A 25,138-nucleotide genomic window follows, 5' to 3' on the forward strand; every position below is an offset into this window, starting at 1 on the left:
ACTAACAATCTAAGCAACAGAGGACAGGCTACCTTAAATGCCCTCTTCTGACAATAAGATTGATGACTGTCTTATAAGCCATCCTATAGCCTTCATCCAGCAGTTGGTGGAAGCAGAAGCAGACACTCACAGCTAAATCTTGAACTGAACTGGAATCCAGTTGCAGAGAAGGAGGACTGATGAGCAAAGGGGTCCAGACCAGGCTGGTGAAACCCACGGAAACAGCTGACCTGAACAAGGGGGAGCTCTTGGTCCCCAGACTGATAGCTGGGAAACCAGCATGGGACTGATCCAGAATTCCTTCAGGGTGGGTGTCAGTGAGGAGACCTTGGAAATCTATGGGGACCCTTGTAGTGGATCAGTACATATCCCTAGCATAGGAATGGACTCTGGGAGCCCATCCCACATGGAGGGATACTCCCTGAGCCTAGACACAAGGGGGTTGGCCTAGGCCCTATCCCAAAGGATATGACAGACTTTGAAGACCCCCCCCCATGGAAGGCCTCACCCTCCCTGGGGAGCAGAAAGGGTAGGGGATAGGTAGGTTATTAGTGGGGGGGGGCAGGGGAGGAGGGGAGGGAGAGGGACCTGGAATTAACATGTAAAATAATCTTCTTCCTAATTAAAATAAAAAAGAATAAAAAATTAAATTGATAGCCAAGGAGAAATTTTCAAAGAATTATGACCCTTTTGTTTAAATACCAACTAACAGTTTTCCAAGTCTGTCAAAAAGGCTCCCATTTTTCTTATATATACAGGGGTCTGTCTATATGTATTACTGCAGGCCAGAAGAGGGCACCAGGTCTCATTACAGATGTGGTTGCAGGTCCTCTGGAAGACCAGCTAGTGTTCTTAACCATTTAGCCACCTCTCCAGCTCCCCAAAATCTTCTTTTATATTAAAACAAACTAAACATAAACACTAGCTAATAGACTAATATAGTCTCACATTTATCGTGATGTAATTCTGCCTTTCTAATAGTAGTACCACTTAAGGTACCTAAATATTTTCACTTATCACTCAGAAGAGGATTCCTGGACATTTCTGGTTTTGAAATGAATGGTGACCAATGTACACACATGAGAGAGAGAGGCCACAGGGACTCTTCTAGTTCACTAGTACATTTTTAGATCAAGTGTATCTGACCAGATTGTCCTAAGATGGGAAACTGGAACTTAACCCAGCAGGGAAGTTATACAAAGAGTTTAGTGGACCCTTACAAATGTCATAATGAAACATCAGCACTTAGGTGGGGGGTTCCCCCAATCAAGACTCTCAATGCAATTATACGAAGTATAGCAAGACTACTGCTGCTTACCAAAGCGTGACAGCACAACACTTATCAGGATGCAAAGACTCAAAATACAGAACACGTTGAAAAGAAAATGGAACTCAAGAATCTAGCTTATTCATTATTTAAAACCAAAGGATTAGAGTTGTCAAAATTAACTAGCTATTCTTTTTGTTCTTGCTTCAGCCTTGCTAAGTACTAGGGTTATTAAACCTGTACTACCACACCCAACTCCATTTTCATTTTTTAAAATGGAACTAAACAGCCTTTTTTAAAAAATACATATTTTCTGTGGGTTCAAACTACACCATCTCATGGAAATTGCTTTAAAAAAATAAGATTTGGTGAACATTTATGTAGGTCATGGCATAATTCTAAAAAGTCTAATATTTAGATGGCTTCAAAGAAAACAATAATATATAATGACATTATCTTAATTAGATTTTCTGTTGGCGTGAAGAGACACCATGATGACGGCAACTTTTTTTTTATAAAGAAAAACATTTAATTTGGGTAGCTTACAGTTTCAGAGGTTTAGTTTATTATCATGGCAGGAAACATGGTGGCATGCAGGCAGACACAGGGCTGAAGAAGGAGCTGAGAGTTCTACATCTTGATACACAGGCAACAGGAAGTAAACTGTGATGCTGGGCACAGCTTGAGCACAGGATACTTCAAAATCCACCCTCACAGTGACACACTTCCTTCAACAAGGCCACACCTCTTAGTAGTGCCACTCCCTTTGGAGGATATTTTCTTTCAAATCACCACAGACATATATCTTAATTTCTCCTTTGTTGGGAATTCTTCTTTTTATTATCTGTCATTTCTCTTCAATCAAGATCTGGATCAGTTTGTGAGATGATAAATTAAAAACAGGTTCTAATGAATTTTTTTAGTTAAAAGATAAATGATATGGTGACTAAAAAATTGAAATCAAGTAACAAACTACTAAATATGTAGGTCAAATAAATTAGCAAACTTGTTAGGGTCTTTTGTTTTTAAATAAAAAACCAGTATTACAAAGAATGTGTTGCTTAGAATGTTATTTCTCATCACTGCTGGCAAGAGGTGGCAACAGACGGGGAGAAGCCAGCTTCCAAGAATACTATGGGCTTATAAAGGTGGCTGGGCAATACCACTCTTGTGCATATACCCAAAGGATGCACACTCACACCACAAAGACATTTGCTCAACTATGTTCGTAGCAGCATTATTTGTAATAGTCAGAACCTGGAATCAACCTAGATGCCCCTCAACCAAAGAATGGATAAAGAAAATGTGGTACATTTACACAATGGAGTACTACTCAGCAGTGGGGCAGGGGACAATAACATCTTGAAATTTGCAAGCAAATGAATGGAACTAGAAAAAAACATCCTGAGTGAGGCAACCAAGACCCAGAAAGACAACAAACATGTTATGTACTCACTCATAAGTGGATATTAGACATACAGCAAAGGATAACCAGCCTACAATGAACAACCCAGAGAAGCTAGGTAAAAAGGAGGATCCTAAGAGGGGCATACATGGAGGGACCCATAAAGGGAAAGTAGTTAACATTTCCTGGGTAAACTGGGAGGGGAGGCAGGAGGGAGGGGATGGGGGATGGAAAAATGAAGGATGATCAAGAAGGCCTAGTTGGGGAAGGGATGGAGGGGGAAAGCAATGAAAGAGATATCTTGACAGAGAAACCTAGTGCTAGGGAGTTCCCAAGAATCCACAAGATTGATCCCAGCTAAGACTCTTAGCTATAGTGGAAAGGGTGCCTGAAAGGCCTTCCCCTTTAATCCGATTAGTGACTACATTAATTGTCATCATAGAAGCTACATCCAATAACTGATGGAGGCAGATGCAGTGACCCACAGACAAGCACTGGGCTGAGCTCCTGGAATTCAGCTGAAGAGAGGAAGTATCATATGAACGAGGAGAGTCAAGACCGTGACTGGGAAAACCACAGAAACAGCTGACCCAAGCTAGAAGGGGCTCATGGACGCTGGACTGACAGCTAGGAAAACTAGATGGGACCAAACTAGGCCCTCTGGGTGACAGTGACATGGCTTGATCTGTTGGGGGGGGGCATCCTGACAGTGGGACCAGGACTGGCATGAACTGGCTTTTGGAGCCCATTCCCTATGGTGGGATACCTTGCTCAGCCTGGATTTTGGGGGCGGGGCGCTTGGTTCTGCCTCAACTTGGTATGTCAGACATTGTTGATTCCCCAAGGAAGGCCTTACCACCTCTGAAGCCAAGGGGACAAAAGCAAAGAGCAACAGAAAAGATAAACAATTGGCCCATGAAAATTGTAGAAAGTTGCACACCATGACTCCAGTAAGGAACTGCTATCCAGAACACATAAAGAACTCAACAAGAGAAAAGTCAGTCTAGTTTAAAGATGGGGACGGAACTTAAATAGACACTTCTTTAATAATGTGAAAATTATCATTAAGAACATAAAAATGTTTCACACACCACAAGTCAGTCAAAACCACTACAAAACACTACTTCATGGATCTTAGATTGGCATTCTACTCCCCCCCCCCAAAAAAAAAGGATGTACTGGTGAGGCTGTGAAGAACCTGGAAGCTTGTGCACTGCTGGGGGAATAACTTCACATGCCCCTGAGGACACCAATGTGACACTTTGCTGTGCTGTGAATGTGTATCCTCCCCCCCACACACACCAAGGCTCCTGTGCTTGAACACTCGGCTCCCTGTTGGTGGCACTATTTGGGAAGGTTGTAGTGTGTTTAGAAGGCTGAGCTTTGCTGGAGGAGGCTTAAGGTTTATAGACTACCTACCCTTCCTGTTTGCTTTCTGCTTCTGGACTTCTGGTGAAGAAAGGGACTAGCCTCATGCTGTCACCACCATGCCTTTCCTGCTGTGGCTTCTCTGGAATCACAAGACAAAAATAAACTCTTTCTCTCTCAAGTTGCCTTCTTCAGGGTATTTTATCACAGCAAAAGAAGAGAAACTAATAATTCCTCCAAAAAGTTTTTTTTTTCTTAAATTGCCATATGTTCCAGTAACTCCTCTTTGGGGAATATACTCCAAAGAACTGTGAGTGGAAACTAAACAGTTATTTGTGCATCCATTTTTATAACTGCATAATAGTAAAAAATGCAGGAGCAGCACCGATCAGGAAATTAATGTCTAAACAAAAGACAGTATAAACAAAGAACGGGATGTTATTCACTTTTTAACATGAAGGAAGCTCAACCAAGAGCTGTAATATTGATAAGCCTTAAAGACATCATGCTAAATGAAATAAATCAGTTAGAGCAGGACTGAGTGTTAGGAATCAGAGTCACAGCACCAAATGTTAGGAATAATGTGGCGTGGGTTGGGACCACAATGGGAGGTCCCTTGCTGGGACCACGAGGATTGCGGTCCTGGGATGGGTCGGACAGCAGGTAGATGGGGAAACAAACCTGCAGACATAACTCATATTGAAAGTTTTTTGAGGGGGAGGTAACAAATTAAGGTAAAGAGACAGAGAGAGAACAGAAGAGAAGAGGGAGACAGGAAAATCCCTGTGTGTCCCATGGGAACACCGGGAAAGAGATAGCACAAATCGGCAGGGATCTTTCTTTTAAAGGGGTCCTTTGCACCTGTGTGCAGACTAGCAATCATGGAACCCTGGGCTGACCAGGGTACTGCCTGAGTGCATTCTACCACGTAACACGGGCAGGCCAGCATAATACCCGAATCCTTACACTGAGTGTAGCTAATAAGATACCTGGGACACTCAAATTCATAGAAACAGAAGTAACATGGTGGTAGCCAGTGGCTGTAGGAAGGGGATGAGTAGTTCCATGTTTAATGCATACAGTTAAGGTGTAAAGTTCTGTGGGTGGACTGTAGTGATTGGTACACAACAATGAGATACTTTATGCCATGCAACCCAACACCCAAGAATGGTTAAAACACTAAATTTTGTTTTGTAAAAAATAATGAAAGGCAAAAGATTTATATGATCTGAAGAGAAACCAAAGTGGGAAGTAGCCTTGAATGCATTGGCACAGGAGATTACTTCCAAAATATAACACCAGTAGCATAGACACTGAGAGCAACAATTAATAAATGGGACCTCCTGGAACTGATAAGCTTCTGTGAGGCAAAGGACATTGTCAACAAGACAAAACGGCAGCCCACAGAATGGGAAAAGATTTTCACTAACTCCACGTCTGACAGAGGGCTGACCTCCAAAATATACAAAGAACTCAAGAAACTAGACATCAAAAGACCAAATAATCCAATAAAAATGGGGGTACAGATCTAAACAGAGAACTCTAAACAGAGGATTTTCAAATGGCTGAAAGACACTTAAGGAAATGCTCAACATCCTTAGCCATTAGGGAAATGCAAAACAACTCTGAGATGCCATCTTACACCTGTCAGAATGGTCAAAAACATCACTGACGGTTTATGCTGGAGAGGATGTAGAGAAAGGGGAACACTCCTCCATTGATGGTGGGAGTACAAACTTGTACAGTTGCTTTGGAAATCAGTGTGGCAGTTCCTCAGAAAATTGGAAATCCATCTACCTCAAGACCAGCAATACCACTTTTGGGCATATACCCAAATGATGAACATTCACACCACAAGGACACTTGTAGTGGTCCTGCAATGAACTTGTAACAGTGGACACACCCCCTGGGGCATGGCCTCAGGCAGATGGAAGCAGAAAGAGGGAAGTTTGAACTCCTGGCTTTCTTTTGCTTTTTCCTTTCTGATGGGTCAGCTGATCCAGTAGGAAGGGCAGAGAAGCGCTCCCTCCCGCAGTTCTTTGTATTTTTCTGTGTAATTGTTCCCCAATAAACACCCATTTATCATTTATCTTGAGTCTAGTGAAATAATTACATCCTCACCTTCAATTGGCATGGTTCCTTGAAGATATCTCAAACAAGTATGTTAAAAACAACAAACCTTGTTTACTTAGGGCCAGGATGTTTGTGGCCAGTACTTTCATCCCTAAATCTAAATCACAGACCTCATAAAAACAACCTTATAATTTCATTCTTGTCTTTCACATAGCAGAAATAAGGAAAGTAGTAGCCTCCCCCCCCCTTTTTTTTTGTTTTTCGAGACAGGATTTCTCTGTGTAGCTTTGGAGCCTATCCTGGCACTCGCTCTGGAGACCAGGCTGGCCTCAAACTCACAGATCCAGTAGCCCCTATTCTTACACACTATTTAAACGTTACTTTGTCATAAATGGCATCTGTTGAGTAAGTCAGAAAGCCACAGAATTATGTGCATCGCCACTGCAGAGACACATAAGCAGGGCTCGTAACAAGCACACACATGCAGCCAGGCAGTGGTGGTGGACACCTCCAATCCCAGCAGAGGCACGTGGATCTCTCTGAGTACGAGGCCAGCTTGGTCTACAGAGTGAGTTCCAGGACAGCCAAGGCTACATAGAGAAACCCTGTCTCAAAAAAACAAAACAAAACAAACAAATAAAACCAAACAGCCATACACATCCCTGTGTCAGGGGTGACTGTCCTAAATCATGCCATCTGCCCTCCTCTCCCTCCCTCCCCCACGGAAGCTTGGGTTTGAAGAACTTTGCTAACTTTGTTTCACTCTGACTCGTCCTGAAGTTCTTTCTGTGACACAATCAAGGATGCAGCTTTGCCTGACTCCCCACTAGGAGGGAGGGGACTCAGACTACTTGACAGTGTCTCCCCAGCCACTGATGACACATTGTCAACTGCCAGTTTTCACAATATCCTGTGTTCCAGGCCATTAGAACAGTGCCTACAAGTCTCTGTCCTAACCCTGGCAGCCTTTTTAACTCTACTTTGCCTTTCTGATGCATACTTTTCTCCAAGTCATGTCTTCCTATAGTCACCAGGGATTCCAGGAACACCAGACCCAACTGACAAATAGCCTATGGCAAGAATCAAAGCTAATACATACAAAAGCAAGTTTCTATCTTTTTTTTTCCCCCGCCTCCAAGACAAGGTCTTACTGAATAGGCCAATAGGCCGCTAGGGCATGCTGGATCCAAACTCATGATTCAAGGAGAATCCTTAGATTCAAGGCGAATCCTTTCCCAGCTCCGAGGGCTAGGACTTAGGCTGCACTATGTCCAGTGACATAAACTTTCTAATTGCTGGTAATGACCAATCAGACCACAGCGTGACATACTCACTTGAGCATGCTTCATGCTCCAAACTTGCTTCTTCCCTCTTGAAGCCTGAGCTTTGCTCAGCACCCCTGAAAACAGCTCTTCGATTTACTTTCCCAGCAGCAGCCATGCTGAAGAGAAATTCCTCCTCTTCACTAAGACTCTTCTGGCTTTTGTTTGGTTTGAGGGAGACAAGCAGCCAGACCTCAGAAAGGAAACTGAGCTCCCGAGCCTCTTGCCTGAAGCCTCAGTTAACAGTTGCATGTCACTAACCACTATGAGTCCAGTGCTCATCTATAAAATAAGGAGCGAACCTTGGGTACATATTCCGTGTTGACAGAACTTTGGTATGCAATGCACGATTGCACAAACAGTATATCCAAATCTCAGTCTTGTCTCTCCCACTGCTTATTATGTAACCAAGGCAAAGATTTGGCCAGTGAATCTGTTATCTTTAACACTATAATATTGCTTGTTATATAGAGTTGTTTTAAAAAAATAAGTCAGATCAGTAACACAAAGCTACTTAGAAAAGTTCCTATCTCGAGGTAAGCAGCTAGTAAGTGATTAACTATTATGTTACTTAAAGAATTTCCCTTTGAAATTCCAGGCTTTATGGACCCATGTACTCATTTTTTCAATATAAACTATCTTTACCATATGCCATATCATATTACTAATACCCTTAGTAGTTTTGAGATTGAAAAACAGAAATAAGAGGGCAGTATTTGATGAATGAGGGTGCTTTTCTGAAGGAAAATTCTAAGTCATTGTCAAACCCAAAGGGGACAAATGGCTACCCCTGGTCTCTGTTAGCATATCAGAGTGCATGCTGGCTTCTGGGCTCTTTCAGCATCACGAATACTGTTAGAGTTGGTATCCTGGCTCTTTTCACTCTGCCCCCTACCTTAAACTTTTCCAGCTCATGGGTTTCCCTTCTCCCAGCTTCTCAGTCCCATGTAACCCTGCCATTTCAGCCATGCTCTCACTCTCTGTCCTCTCTCTTCTCATGGCCTGGTCCGATCTGCTGGCCACCTTTTTTGTTTTGTTTCGTTTTGTTTGTGAGACAGGGTTTCTCTGTGTAGCTTTGTAGCCTATCCTGGCACTCGCTCTGGAGACCAGATTGGCCTTGAACTCACAGAGATCCAACTGTTGCTGGCCACCTTTAATCTACTACTTTCTCTTCTTGTCTGGACTCTTCCAGATGCCTCTGGCTGTACCCCCTCATATCTCTAAATAAATAAATAAATAAATAAATAAATAAATAAATAAATAAAATCTCCTAATCCAGACCTTGGAATGGTCATGTCATCACTTTATACAAACCTGATTTGTGTAAATGTAGAGGTATTTATTTCACCTCTGTTATATTCAGTTTAAAATTAAATCAAACATAAAAGGATTTGTGCTATCAAGACAACATACTATTTCAGAGGTATACATGTCCCTAAAATGTACAAATTAGAACAATACTTTCCTACATTTGGGTAAAGTCCTTTTGCAGTATAGAAAATGACACTGTGACTATTATTTTAAATGCCATATGGTATTTGTAACTCTAATGCACATGAAACTGTGAGACAGACACAGACTGCCACTCTTCATGTAGGCTCTTGAAGGACCTGAGGCTCTATATCTGCACTACTACCACCCCTGATACCTGACCAATACCTCTTACTGTGGCTCTTCACGAGGCTCTTCAAGAACAGTTTCCAGCCACCTAATTATTAGCTCCAACCCCGAAGTCAGAAGTGCTCATCCAGTAAAACCTTGTGAATTGTGCCTAAGATTGAAGAGCTTGATTCTTGGTTCAAATGTTTATTCTGATGTGTGCTAAAACAACAGTTATTACGTGTTTTTTCCACTTTAAGAACATAATTAATCATGTTTGAAGAAGCAGAGCTCATTACATGAATATGAGGATATTCCAATACTAGAAAATAAATTAATATAATTTATCTGGTTGTTATATTGTAAAGAAGGAAAGCCCAACGATTATATGGACATTATGAAGACATCTGACATTCTATTCATTTTTAAAAAGCTTAACAGTATTAACAAGTTTAGCAAGCATACATCATATTATCAACACACTTCACTGATGTGTTCAGTACTTTACAGTCATATTCTCATTACTCAACAATACTCTGAGAGCTTGGTGCATCCACGGTTACATTTTACCAGTATCAGACCTTTGTTTGGAGACTGAGCAACACTCTCACGATCAAGCACTTAGTGAGCAACAAAGTCTAATCTGAATTCACAGTCTAGGAACCTCAGAGACCAAACACAACTGAGTGATGAAGAAAGAGACTGGAGAGGCCCACTCAAGATAAATAACAGTGGTAACCGATACTCACAAAGGCTAAGTTGCACTGGTAAATAAGGGAATACCAACTGAGTAACTGACCTGTAAAACTAGAAACAGTGAAATGTTCTGTAATATTATTCACACTATATTAAAGGCAAGGAAGGAAGATGAATTGGTCTCCTGTTTTAGAGGACATCTGACAACATCTGGACAAGTTTCACATTCTTACAGCTTTGACTAAGCAATTCCACCTCTAAATACATAATGCATGAATGTATCTTTATGGCACAATTATACAACACTGTATTGTGTCTAGACTCTAAACTCTGCTGTTAAACAAGTGTCAGAACACTGACCTAATGAAATTCTGTTTAGTAGTATGCATACTGATCACAACTACAATAATGTCAATATTGATTCACAGGATTCAAACTGGGGACTTCATCATTGTGAAGCCAGAATTGAATTAAAAAAAAAGATTCAGACTCACTGTTACTGACAATATAGAAGCTAGGAATCATTTCAAATTTAAAAATTAAAATGGAGAAGCCAAGCACCACCTCTCGCACCCCCTTGCCTCTTCTCTTTTCTGTCATCAGACCATATCTATAATTTTTAGTTGTTAGACTACTTACAAGGCTTACCACATATTATACAGACAGATGTAAGTAGGTCGATTCATCTTTTATAGGATTCACACTACAAAAGATATAAAACTCAATCATTACAATACTGCAAACCAATCAAGCATAACACATTCAGTTTTTAATCTTTTTGGGCACTACCTATATCATTAATTTACTGTTTGGTTTGCAGAATTTGAAGTATATGACTAAGTACTAAGAATCTGAAGTACATAAACTAAACATGGTGGCACATGCCTTTAATCCTGTCACTCAGGAGGGAGAGTCAAGTCGATCTCTGTGATTTCAAGACTAGCCTGGTCTACATAGCTAGTTCCAGTCCAGCCAGACTACAGTGAAATCCTGTCTTAAAAACAAACAAAAGAGTATGTCTATAAATTAAGTTGAATTTTCCAGATAGTAAAGTTTTCTTTGCCTTCTTCAGGGAGAATTAAAGAGTAATAATAAATTTGAATGAAATGCAAACAAATAATTTCTAGAAATATAGGTAAAGCTATTTATAAATGGTCAATATCATAATTTCAACATTGCAATACACTTTCAATAATTTGAGTGGTAATGTGGTATATTCAGATTTCTAACCATAAAGGCAAATGGGTTAACAGTTAAATTCAGATTGAAATTCATTTGAATTACTAATTAAGAACTAAAAACATAAATATGTAAACTCTTACAATTCAGAGCACAGAAAATTTAGTGATAAATAGGATAAAATTCAAAGAAAGTCTTTAATGCAGTAGGAATACCTATAACTCTGTTAATAATAACACTCATTTAACTGCCCCACCTATAAGAGACTATATAGAAAAAAAACTGCTGGCGTTAGAAATTATTCAACAATTGCTTTTAATTTGTTGGAATGTGGCATAAGAATGTTTAATATAATTCTAAAATTCAGGATGAAAACCACAGCAGAAAAATAGCTACAAGCTGGAAGGGTAGAGTACACTGCAGGCACCGAGCACTGCCACAGAGACCACATGGTGGACAAGAGCTTGCCCTGTCGCTGCAGCTGTCACTCTCAAGCTGCTTAGCCCTCACATTGCATCTGGGCGGAAAAGCAGCCTCCTGGCTGGAAGCCCATGCAGAACTCAAGGGCCATGCCTCACAGTCATGGGGGTCATTCGAGGTATATGTTAAACTATGCCTAATTAGAAAGGGAACACATGACAAATATTTGTTTTTAAATATTTTTAAAATCTCTAGGAAGGTCACTGCCACCTTTTTTGGTGATGGTTAGTGGAGATAACATTCACAATGCCTTGAAATGGGCCTCAGGAACAATGACTTAAGATGGCCAGTCTCATAGGTGAAGTGCTCTCCTATTCATCACTATGAAGATAATATACCATCTGTTTCTGTCTTAAATTTTTAGAAGTCTTGTTATGAAGTCTTCTGTAAGACAATCAAATAGACATTCTCCGTTTAGAATGAAAACAAAAGAAAGAAAAACACACAAAAAGGAGGAAAATGGAAAGAGAGATTTGATGAGGGACTGGGGTTGTGTTGGGCTCTGTTTTTCACTCTGAGGCAGAGTCACACTTTGCAGCCCTGGCTGCCCTGTATGTAGAGCAGGATGGCCTATAACTTGCAGTGATTTGACTACCTCTGCCTCCTGAATGCTGGGACTACAGCTGTGAACAACTGAACCCCGAAAAATTTGCTTAACTGATAAAGGAAAGAGAAACCTGAATACATTTTTTTAACTGAAGCATTAATTTTTATATATCAAAAAGCTGGATCAAATTGTAAACTGGAATGAAATAGCTCACTGAGCTCAGGGACTCAGAACCCAAGGACAGTATCATTCCTTCTCTAGTGATTGGCTCAAAAGAAGCAGCTGGCCCAATCGGATAGGGGAGGTGGGGTCAGGCTGCAGCAGCATTTACATCCAAGTGAAAATAGCAAGTTTAAGTTTAAAAGGCAATCTCAGTTTTCAAAGCAATAGTCTACAGATCCAGCTGACAATTTAGGGGAGAGAAGTTGCTTTTCTGCTCTCAGCTAAAGAATTCCTCCATACAAGCTATTAGAATGATAAGTCAATCCAAATTTGAGATAGTGATAAGCGGTACCATGAAATTATGTATTTATGTACTTCCACTAATTAAAATTAAGAGCCGTAAGATACAGAAGGGGAAAAAAAGCCCAGAATGAACATTGGGACATCCTGTCCTATTAAATTGTCATACACTGACTAATGAAAGTGCATTTAGGCCTTAGTACATGGCAGGGATTATGCTGAGAGCTTTCTAAGCATACTCTTTATGAATTATGACAGTAAGCAAGTTTTTGCAAGGAGAGGGCTTAAGTAATTTGTCCAGATCTCATAGCTAATAACCGATTGATGTAAGACCCTCATCACTGTCTTTCCCAGGCTGAGTATGCATCTAAACACTATAAATTCTCACTGAATATTTAATCAGTAAGTGGAAAATATTGCCCTATTTAGGGCCTCTTCACTTCTTTTTTTTTTTTTTTTAAAGATTTTATTTATTATGTACAGTGTTCTGCCTGCATGTATGCCTGCACGGCAGAAGAGGGCACAGATCTCATTACAGATGGTTGTCAGCCACCATGTGGTTGCTGGGAATTGAACTCAGGACCTCTGGAAGAGCAGTCAGTGCTCTTAACCTCTGAGCCATCTCTCCAGACCAAGGGCCTCTTCACTTCTAACTTCTTTCTGCAGTTAAATATTGGGAGGTTAAAAGTAGCCTTAAGTTTAGTTTAAACCAGAATTTACAGAGAATAAGTTCTATCCCCCACCCCATGAGTCCAACTGTGCTCTCAACCCTTTTACCCCTGGTCATCCACATGATGAAGCTTCCTCAGACATCGTGTGTGTGTGTGTGTGTGTGTGTGTGTGTGTGTGTGTGTGTGTGTGTGTGTGTATGTTTGAAGATAGGGTTTCTCTGTGTTGCCCTAGATGTCCTGGAACTCGCTCTGTAGACCAGGCTGGTCTCAAACTCTCCTGCCTCTGCCTCTCGAGTACTGGGATTACAGGTGTATACCCCACCACCTGATAACAACTATTTTTTTTCTACCAAACTCATCTCCACACTCCCTGAGCTTCCCCTTTGCCTGAAATGTCCTCAAGAATCCAGAGCAGTTCGGGCTTAGTCACCAACACTAGATAGAAATTCCATATTTTATATAAGAACTGGTCTATAATGCAATCTGAAAACAAAACAAAAAAATGATCTTGTTTGTGCACCAGAAGCCTAAACACTGATAATATGAAGAACAGTTGTGTTGAGTTCACGTCTGCTTTATCTACTCATGTTTTGGAAAGCCACCTGTCTCCTTGAGTCACTCTGGTCAGCTCCAGAGATATAGGGCCATGCTCTAGTGACCAAGGCTGCATACTTGTCACCTTCCAAGGCTCTCAGCATCTCCCGATGTGAAGAGTCTGAGGACATGGGAAGAACCCTCCTTGACCTCAACAGCACTGATGATCTTGAACTACTGTCATCTTCCTGTCTTCCTACTCCAGAGGCTCAAACAGAACTCCTGAAGAATTGCAACTAAGTTCCTCAACATCCTTGAGAAAGTTTGCCAGTGTTCCTGGAATTATCAAAATCGAACCAGAAACTCAACACTTTGCCAGATGCTGTTGGGGTCCAAGTCACATTTCCCAGAAAGACATACAGAGGACATACTTAAGAAACTCTCAGTCAAGCAGAGACACACAGCACCTGCTCTCCTCACATGGTTTTATTTGTAGGAAGGAATTAAAGAAAAGGTTAGAGATGGGTGTGGTGGTGCTTGCCTTTAAACTCCAGCACCCTGAGTTCAAGGCCAGCCTGGTCTACAGAGTTCCAAAACAGAAGGAAACCAACAAAAACAGATGTAACTGAACAAGGGAGCCATGTTCCAGCCCTAGCAAGCTGCAGAACTTGGCAGCTTTGGCCACATGGTTCTGGCTTTAGAGTCAAGGATAGCAAAAAGGGGTTATAGAATCTCCCTCCATGACTACAAAAAGCTGCTAAGACCAGGTGTATGTCAGAGGTGTCCCACCTGGAGGCCCAGAGAGGTCACTGTGTGAAGCTGGGAAGCTGAAGCCTGGATTGCCTTACAGACCCCAAGATGTTAGAGATGCCAGAGCCATGGGATACCTGCTGAGGAAAAATGCTAACAGGAAGTGGAACCAGCCCAAGAGAAAGAAGTGTGTTACAGTCAACATAGCTGAACAGAGCTGGAGACCTGAAGAACATTTTGACATCAAATAGGGTGGTGCAGAGTTTGGAGTCTGCCCAGCTGGTTTTTGGTCTTGTTTTGGTCCAGTATTTCCTCCCTATGCTCCCTTCCCTACATTTCGGAATGGTAGTGTATATTCTATGCATTAGATGTTGGAAGTATATGATCTGTTTTTATCTTGGTTTTATAGGGGAGTGCATGAATCTCACTGGGTGGTACAGGTGGTGGTAGCACACGCCTTTAATTCCAGCACTCTGGAGGCAGAGGCGGTTCTCTGTGAGTTTGAGACTGGCCAGGTATAGAAAGCAAATTCTAGGACAGCTATAGAGTTACACAGAGAAACCCTGTCTCAAAAAACTGAGAGAGAGAGAGAGAGAGAGAGAGAGAGAGAGAGAGAGAGAGAGAGAGAGAGAGAGAGAGAGAGAGACACAGAGAGAGACAGAGAGAGAGACAGAGAGAGAGAGACAGAGAGAGACAGAGAGAGACAGAGAGAGACAGAGAGAAAGAGACAGAGACAGACAGACAGACAGACACACAGACAGACATTGATTTTGCGTGAATCTCAGAAGAGACTTTGAACTTCTACAGACTATGGGGATATGGGGATTTTTGAAATTGGACTAAATGCACTTTGCATTACGTTATGCCTACAAGCCTATGGGGTCCAGAGAGTGGAATGTGGTGGTTTGGATAGGTATGGCTCCCATAGACTCGTGTGTTGAATGCTTGGCCCCAGGGAGTGGCACTATTAGGAGGTGTGGTCTTGTTGGAGGATGCGTGTCACTGTGGGGTGGGCTTTGAGGTCTCACATGCTCAAGAAACTCCCAGTGTGCCAGTCTCCTTCAGCTCCTCCAGCACCATGTCTGCCTGCATTCTGCATGTTTCCTGCCATGATGATAAAGGACTAAACCTCTGAACCACAAGCCAGCCCCAGCTAAATGTTTCCCTTTATGAGTTGCTGTGGTCATGGCGTCTCTTCACAGCAAAGGAACCCTAACTAAGACATGCCTGAAGAAAGTCTTAAAAAGGCTACTAAGGACTGTGAAGAGGGACTTTAAAAGTGATGCTGAATTAAAAACAGCTATGAAGTGTTATCTTACTTACTTTGTCAAATGCATATTATTACAATCTTTAAGACGAGCTTAAATGACACTTTTCCTATGAGCCATGTCCTAACAGTACAATATGTTTTCTCCTTTCACTTTGTAGATACTATGGTATTTGTCATAATGAGAGTCATGGCCAGTTTCCCTGCTGGACTGTGAATTTCATATGGACTGCATCTTATTCCTTCATCCTTAGCAGCACACCTAGGACATAGGAGGTTCTTAGTAAATATGTGCAGAATAAATCAGTGAACTAATTAGCAGAGTAGTGTCTTCTCAGCATGCACTGTGGAGCACAGGTGATGATCAGCTTCAAATGTTCTAAGAACAGACAAAATACAAAGCTAACTGCCCTCATCAGAGTAGAGTAGACTTACAGTATGAGGGAGTCTTTGGGGAAATTAATGACCGGGGTTAAAAGCTCTCGATACTGAAAACAAAGGAACACAACAAATGAAACAAGGCAAAATATAAGTTCCTGATTCAAGATAAGATGTAAACTTCTGCTGCTTCACTATTTCCTTGAGAATTAATTTTGTTTTTTTTTTTTCACCCTAATGTTTCCTTTGGGCTGACTTTACAGGGACTTTTAATGCCATTTTACACACGGAAAATGTGATATTTAAAACCTTTCATTTCAGCTCTTTAATTTTTCTTGATGCTAATTTTAGAAAAAATAAAGAAATTTTATCTTTGTTAAAACTGCACTATACAACACTTGTGATAAAACATTAAAGACTGAATTATTTTTATGACAAATGTCATTATTTGTGTGTGTGTGTATGTGTGTATGAATATGTGTTTGTGTGTGTTTGTGTGTGTGTGTGTGTGTGTGTGTGTGTGTGTGTGTGTGCATGCATGCATGTGTGTCTGTGTGCATCTGCTTCTACTTCTGCTACAAGAAACAAGTACTTCTTAGCACAAGACTACTCTTCTACAGACCTTGAAAGTTATGCCAAACATGAAAGCAAGGACTCTATGGGCATCAGTGGGATACATCTGCAGTGTCTGCACTACCTAAGAACTCACAGCTGCTAATAACAACCTTCAAAACTCCAAAAAAGCAAATTTCAAAAATTCCAGGAAGTCAGTTTATGAAAGAGAAGAAAAACCAAGCCACAAAGTGTTTAATGAGGGTGGGGGGGCCCTTAGTAGGACAACAGAAAAAGTCTGACTCTAACAACAGTAGTATACAGTATATCAAGTTTACATTCTGCTGATTCCAGGAGTAATACACTATTTGTATAAGGATGTGCTTGATCTTAGGAGATACACACTCAAGTGTTGGGAATTCCTGAAAGGGTCAATAAAAAAAATTAAAAGTGTGATTGAGTATGATGGTACTCAGGAGCCTGAAGGAGGGAGGAAAATCATGAATTCAAAGTTAGCCTGGGCTACATAGAGACCTTCATCTCAAAAACCAAAAATATATGTGCATATGTGTGGGGGTGTATAAAGAAAGGAGAGTGTGAAAATGTGTCAAAATAATGAATTAACCATCAATGAATCTGGGTAAAAGCATTTATTCATCTATTCTTTGAAATTTTCTACACATATGATATTTTTCTAAATAAAACCTTGTGATTAGAAAAAAACAAAAAAGAGACCTTTCCTCACAATGCAAGGCATTATCTCAGCACTGGTTGGGTCCCACTCTCCCACTTTAGAATAAAAGTGGAAAACACTGGTATCTACTGGAAACCTGTAATGTGTAAACAATAAGAAAGATGCCCTGGTTAAAGACTGATGTCAGTGTTGCAACTCCAAGGCTAACACTTCTGTTGGGCGAAGGCACAATGTCTCATGAAGGTTTTGTTGATTTGATTTAAAGCACACTCTGCAAAAGACAGCTCAACACTAGCATATTTGGAGAGAGCAGACATTCTGTTGGGGTTTTCATTGAAATCACTTAACCCTTAGGACAAACTTGGACATCACTGCTAGCCTCCCAGTGAGGGAGACGGGTGGGGGAGAAAGAAAGAAGAGTTGGAAGGAGGAGGTAGAAAGGAAAGGAGAAGAAAGACATTACTCTGTATTCTTAAAGAAGTGTTTACAAATGAACCCTCCCCCGAGGAAAGGACCAAAAGCTGGGCTTTTCTTTTAATCGGGGTTATGAGGTGCTGTTTGTAAAACAGGTTTAATGAGGTGCTGCAAGGAGGCACCATAGTGTTTTGTAGCTGTATTTCAGTTGACAAGCGACAACCACCTTCACATTTTGTAGAACTTGCTCAACCGACCTACAATGCCAGGCTGTATGTCTACCAGTGTCTTCACCAATGCTGATAGTGAGACTGTCACAGCCTTCACCCTACATTAGGTAGTGATCACTAAGGACTTAAACCCATAGGAACTCTAGTTAGCAATATTGACCAAAGTTGGCCTTTCACTTATAGAACTAATAACTGACAGGGTGAAGATGATACAAAAGGTTATCAGAAAGTGAGCCATTAAAAATACAAAATGGGGGCTGGAAGGGCATCTCAGCAGTTAAAAGCACTTGCTCCTCTTCCAGAGTATCAGCACGCCATTCCCAGCACCCAGTTGGCGGCTCACAACCTTCTATAACTCCAGTTCCAGGGCTCTGAAGGCCTCTGCGGGCATATCACACAGCATTCATTCAGCCACGCACACACAGTACATTAATACAAATAAGAGTGAATGTGAAAAAAGAGCATGAGCATAAATAATGTGCCTAAGTATCTTATCATAAACACTCCTCATGCTCATGAACCATAGCAACAAAGTATAAAAGGAAGAAAGTTTTATTTAAACTATTCAGGTCCAAAATTTATTTTTAATAGATACAATAAAAACACTAAAAGCTCTAAACTCAAGGGTTTAAGAAAGTGAGGATTCAAGAACTATTGCATCTCACTGTTTCCATGTAACCAGCAGTGACAAGTACCCAGCATCACCCACACCACTGTAACACACAGTGTTTCTATCTTATTCTGTAACAGGATTTCTTTTTTGAATTATTATTTTAAAGGAAACAAATTCAAAGACTTCGGGGTGATTTTTAACTGACTGCTTTTCTTCCCTATAGATTCTAATTTTTAGAGTTTTACAGTTTAATTCTAAAAGGAAAATATGACTGAAATTAAACTCAACTGAAAGACTCCTTAGGCGGCCTCAGTAATCACACACAATTTTCTATGTTTTTAACAGGAAATCTGTTTTTCCCCAAGAAATGTTAGTTTATAAGGAGTTGAGGGATGGCTCCCCCACTAAACTGCCTTTAAAGGAACAGAACTGCAGAATTTCCCTCTGGAGTACTGATCCTATGATTTTTGGCCAGACACTATGTAGACCAACGTTCATAAGAATTTTAAGAAGGCAAAATAAAGACAGACAAGTAAATGATTGAATATATCCTTATTTCTCCACATACAACATTGTTGCTGTTTTCCTAAGATGCATAATTTCATTATTCTCAGCCAAAAGATTGAAGGTTTATATGAAATGCACAGGGGTGCTCCATGAAGGCTCTTGTACTTGCATCAGTGTTAAGAGTCATGCTCTGTCAGATGTGGGGTTGATGAAGAACTTTTCCCATGGGCTGCTGTTTTGTCTTGTTGACTGTGTCCTTTGCCTTACAGAAGCTTCTCAGTTTCTGGAGGTCTCATTTATTGTCAATCTCAGTCTCTGTGTTACTGGTGTTACATTCAGGAAGTGGTCTCCTGTACCAATTCATTCAATGGTACCTCCATTTTCTCTTCTAAGAGGTTCAGTGTGGCTGAATTTATGTTGAGGCCTTTGATCCATTTGGAGTTAAGTTTTGTGCACGGAGATAGATAAGAATCTATCTGCAATCTTCTACATGTCAGCATCCCATCATGCCAGCACCATTTGTTGAAGATGCTTTCTTTCTTTCCATTGTATAAGTTTAGCTTCTTTGTCAAACATCAGGTGTTCATAGGTGTTTGGATTAATATCAGGGTCTTCAGTTCAATTCCATTGGTCTCCCTGTCTGTTTTTGTGACAATACCAAGCTGTTTTCATTACTATAGCTCTATAGTAGAGCTTGAAGTCAGAGATGGTGATGCCTCCAGAAGTTCCTTTATTGTACAGGCTTGTTTTGTCTAATCTGGGTTTTTTTGTTTTTCCATATAAAGTTGAGTATTGTTCTTTCAAGGTCTGTGAAGAATTGTGTTGGGATTTTGATGGGGATTGCATTGAATCTGCAGATTGCTTTTGGTAAGATTGCCATTTTTTAGTGTGTTGATCCTACCTATCCAAGAGCATGGGAGATCTTTCTGTATTAGATAGACACAGAGCAAAGAAGTAGCAGCCTACAATCTACAAACCCAGAGCAGCTAGGAAACAAGGAAGACCCTAAACATGGTCCCCTGAAGAAGGGGAAAAGGACAAGATCTCCTGAGCAAATTGGGAGAATGGGGTGAGTGGGGAGGGAGGTAGGAGAAAGAGGAGGGAGAACGGGGAGGAAACAAGAGGGATCAGGAAGATTGAGTTGGGAGAATAATGGAGAAGGAGAGCAAGAAAAAAGATACCTTAATAGAGGGAGCCATTATAGGTCTAAAGAAATCTGGCACTAGAGAAATGTCCAGGGATCCACAAGGATGACCGCAGCTAAGAATTTAAGCAATACTGGAGAGGCTACCTTAAATGCCCTTCCCCTATAATGAGAATGATGACTACCTTAAATGCCATCCTAGAGCCTTCATCTAATAGCTGATGGAAGCACAAGAGAGATTCACAGCTAAGCACTGAGCCAAACTCCTGGAATCCAGTTGTAGAGAGGGAGGAGTGATGAGCAAAAGGGTCAAGACCATGCTGGGGAAACCCACAGAAGCAGCTGACCTGAGCAAATGGGAGTTCATGGACCCCAGTCTGACAGCTGAGGAACCATCATAGGACCGAACCAGGTCCCCTGAACATGGGTGTCAGAAGGCCTGGTGGTCTATGGGGCCTCTGGCAGTGGAAACAGTATTCATCCCTAGTGCATGAATGGGCTTTGGGAGCCCATTCACTATGAAGGGATACTCTCTCAGCCTAGGTACATGGAGGAGGGCCTAGGTTCCCTGTCAGACTTTGATAATCCCTCATAGGAGGCCTCACCCTCCCTGGGGAGTGGATGGGGGTTGGGATGGAGGTTTGTGGGGGGAATGGGAGGGAGAGGGAACTGGGATTGGTATGTAAAATAAGATTGTTTTAATTTAAATAAAAATTTATTTTTAAAAAAGAGTCATTCTAATAATAGTTTTCTGCATACGTTATGACAGTTTTACACCTTTTAGGCTCCTTTTTTTTGTTGTTGCTGCTGCTATTGTTTTGTTTTTCTTTTTTGTGGTTTTGTTTTAAAACAGGGTTTCTCTGTGTAATGGTGGCTAGAACTTACTCTGTATACCAGGCTGGCCTCAAACTCACAGAGATCGTTCTTCCTCTGCCTCCTGAGTGCCGGGACTAAAGGTGTGTGCCATCACTGCCTAGCTGGCCTTTTTTTTTCCCAATTGGTTTCACTGGCATTTCCAATTGTCTGTCATCCTGGAAATGATTACATTTTAATTGTGTTTCTTTGCCAGTATTCCATCAGCTCTACATTTCCAGTAAGGTCCTAATGAGATACAATGGATACATTTAAAGGAGGAGAGGGAAAATAATGGTGTTTGAAAACTTATCTATATACTATGTCATCAACATTGATGAATACATCATATAAAATACTAATGGAATTTACTTATAAATAGATGTCTCACTCACACAGCATAGGGCAGAAAGGGGGAAGATTCCAAGATCCATAGCTGTTTCTACTGGATGAACTTCACACTTAAAGACAGAACACGTGTCATTGATTCTAATTGTTTCTTCCTGGTTTCTACCATTTCTGAAAGTCAGGCTTCACAGCTCTGCTTTGTATAAAGTTCGGTTCCTTGCAGACATAAACACAACCTACTGCACAGAAGGCATTACAACCTGCCTTGCACATTCATGGTTTAAAATAAATATGCACTGAGATCACAGTCCCTGAGAATGGTAACCACCTGCCCAGTGCAGCACACTTCCCTAGTCTCTATAATTATAGATCTGCTCACTGTGTACAAGAGCAAATTATTCCATTAACTGCTGGCAAATTAAAAAAATCAGGCTTAAATCTTTCTGAGTTTTACAACACAGCAGAAAATAGGCAGTTTTATAAAATAAATAACTAATTTCTAATACCTGACTCCAAAGATGAAGTGTCTGAAATATTTCTCTTATATTTTTTTTGAGTAAATTCTACCTATACATAAGAGGAAGAGTAACCCTCTCAAAGTAAATGTAGTTCACTCATTTGTCCTCTCTCAGAGAAGATATTCCAGAAAATCACTGATTAATTTCCATACCCCAACTCCCTTTACTGAAACTAGTGTAGACAGAGACACCTTTAACTGTGTGCCCTTCTTCCCACAGTCCCAGGCCCACAACGATCATCATTTAGGCCCTGGGCACAGAGCTCTCCCCTGGCCATGCATCAGGATGCCAGGGAATATTTAAGATAGCAACTAAAAATGTCGAGTGGCTTGCTTCCACTGTAAATGGCTCCATATAATAGTAAAACATGTTCCTTCCTCACTGTTTCTAGGTCTCCTTTGCCCATCTGTTAAATCACCATTTCTAAACTGTTACCAGTGAATGAGAAAAGACACCCAAGTAGCCATTTTGTCAAAAGCAAGCAGAAATGTGCAGAATGAGATGCATTCTACACCAACCTGGGGCACTCAGAGCTTAATTAATTTTCAGTTAATTCCTAATAATGATTGTATCACACTGGGGTTCAGATGAACAAACAGGTTATCGCTCCCCATTAATTTTTCTTTGCATAGTTTTGCCCAATTCAACTATCATATTTAAAATGTCACCCCAAGTGAGTGTAGGCTGTAGACAGTCAAACTTACCTGAGGCACGCCTTGTGAACCGGTTTATAACTGGAGCTAAAAGAAAAGAGCAGAATAATATGATTAGGTTTTTTTTTTTAATCTTATTTATCCCCAAACCAAAAAAGACTCAAAGCAGTTAAGTAATTCTAAAATTTCAATATAAATTGGAAGGTATAAATAATACAAGAGTAAATATAAACCATATAAAACTAAATGATCAGAATAAAGCACTTACTACCAATAAAGGAAATAAAAATCCCTAAAGAAATGTAACATAAAATCAGTGTTTGACCTATCAAATTAATGTCTGCTAAAGACTTTAAATAAAAACTCTTTGTTAAAAGAATGTTGATGCCACCTAACTGGAACAGTCTATAAATGCCACTGGAAGACAATGCAGCAACTACATCAAGTGCCAGCTCAGCTCTGTGTCTTTTCACAATCAGCTCTGAGAGGTGGGTCCTGAAGAAGTGCTACTAGCGAGAGAAAGTAAGTGCTTCACATAGGAGAAAGGAAAAGCAACGTGTAATCAGCACAGTTAAGCAGCAGCCATTTTTAAAGGAAACAAAACTGAAGATGCTCACGGAAAATAAACACACAATTAGGTGAGGGGTAGTCTCTTCTTGCCAGTCTTAGCCTGAATAGTGTGTGTGTGTCCATGACACTCAAAATCTTATTTATCCCAAGCTCACACAGACAGCTGCAGTTACAGGCGAGGGCATGATGTGCTCCTCTGTCTGCCCACACCTGGATTCTGCTCAGTTCTGGGTTTCTTCTTGGATTTGCAGACATAATTATCTCAAGAAATGGAAAAGGGTTGACGTTCTTTCTAAAGTTCCCTTTCTTAAGAGAAGTGGGTGAATGAGTGACTTGCATTATATAAAATGGCCACCTATTAAAACAATATGTAAGCTGGGAGTCATGGTGCATGTCTTTAATCTCAGCACTGAGGAAGCAAAGGCAGGCAGATCTCTGAGCTCAAGGCCAATCCTTCTACATGGGGACTTTCAGTTCAACCAGGGCCACACCTTGTCTCAATCAATCAATTAGTATATGGTAGCAAAATTATATAGTCCAACTTGTCCAAGATACAAAATTCTTATTTCTATTTTATACACCACAGTAATTCAGCAGAAATGAATTACTTATACAAGCAACTTTAACTAGGCAAAGTGTACACACACACACACACACACACACACACACACACACACACACACACACACACACACACAGTGCCCATGGTTTCCATGAATACTTTAAATCCCTTTTTGTACCCTTAAGAAGGAAGTCCTAACAGAGCCTCCCTCCAAGGCTTACAAGGACAACATCTGAGTCAGCCACAGGGATGCAGAGGAGGCAGCATGGACAGGGGAAGGTAAAGACCTATCACAGCCCTGGACCAGAATACAAACGCCTTTCTCAGTGCCCCACCCCACCAGCCTCTTCAGAAGATGACTCCACTATGGCCTTTGATGTGGTATGTTCCCCAGAGCCTTATGTTTCTGCATTTTTTTTTTAAAGGAAGATTTCCCACAATGGTCCTATCGTCTAGAACATTTTTTTCCTTTTGGGAGGGAACAAAGTCAAGGGTCTTGAACATACTACCACAGGCCCCACCACACCCCCTACACACTCGGATGTTTTCTGAATTTGTGGAAACTATTTCAATTGTCACACTAATTCAGAGCAGAACCCTGACAGCCATCCTCAGGACAGTCCTGCATCGGGGAGTTGTGTTCTATGACTTCCGTTACTGTTTTCTCTTTGTGTATGTGGACACTGCGTGTTCATGCATGCATGGTGCTGCACAGCACAGGACAACCTTCAGTTTTCATGTTCACCTTCTATCTTGTTTGAAACTTTCTCTTAGAGCTGTTGGGTTTTTTTCTCTATATATGCCAACCTAGCTGGTCCACAAGCTTCTAGAAATTCTCCTGTCTCTGCCTCCTATTCCCACAGAGGAGCACTGAGATTCCAGACCCACTCTCATCAACATGGCTCTGTGTGGTTTTCAGAAATTGGAACTCAGGTCTACACAATTTCATGGTAAGCTCTTTCACATCTTGCCAGCCCCTCTGTGGCTTTTCAATAACCTGCTAGACATTCAAGTCTCAAAAGTCTATTTGTAACCCACGTGAGCCTAGATCCTAACCATGTTTACACAGACACATGACTACTTCATGCTGTTTTAATATAGATCAGCATTTCCCCAGTAATGGCCTATCGAGATGGCTCCATAGATAAAGGAACTTGCTGCATTGGCCTGGAGATCTGAGATCCATCCCTAGAACAATGTAAAAGTAGAAAGAAAGAGTAAACTTCATAGAACTGTCATGACTTCCACGTGTATACTGTGACACCCTCCCATATACCCCCACACCCACACCACACAGACACACACACCAGACACACACATCTACACCTTCCACACTCCACAAAACACACACCCCTCCATACCACACACACCAGACACACCCCCACACACCAGACACACTCACACACACACCAGACACACTCACACACACCAGACACACACCCCACACCTCCACACCACACACGAGACACACCCCCACACACCA

General features: G+C 41.1%; 1 protein-coding gene across 2 annotated transcripts in view; it reads right to left on the reverse strand.

The window, feature by feature from the left end:
* Window positions 1-25,138, reverse strand: part of Prkar2b (protein kinase cAMP-dependent type II regulatory subunit beta) — a 92,634-nt gene that overhangs the window by 48,210 nt on the left and 19,286 nt on the right. For both annotated transcript variants that reach the window (XM_035445083.1, XM_027417001.2), the window contains one exon: window positions 22,575-22,610. In XM_035445083.1, the coding sequence (XP_035300974.1) occupies window positions 22,575-22,610 (36 nt within the window). The remainder of the gene's footprint in view (window positions 1-22,574; window positions 22,611-25,138) is intronic.

Source organism: Cricetulus griseus, chromosome 5, assembly GCF_003668045.3.
Source record: "Cricetulus griseus strain 17A/GY chromosome 5, alternate assembly CriGri-PICRH-1.0, whole genome shotgun sequence".
Classification (NCBI taxonomy): Eukaryota; Metazoa; Chordata; class Mammalia; order Rodentia; family Cricetidae; genus Cricetulus; species Cricetulus griseus.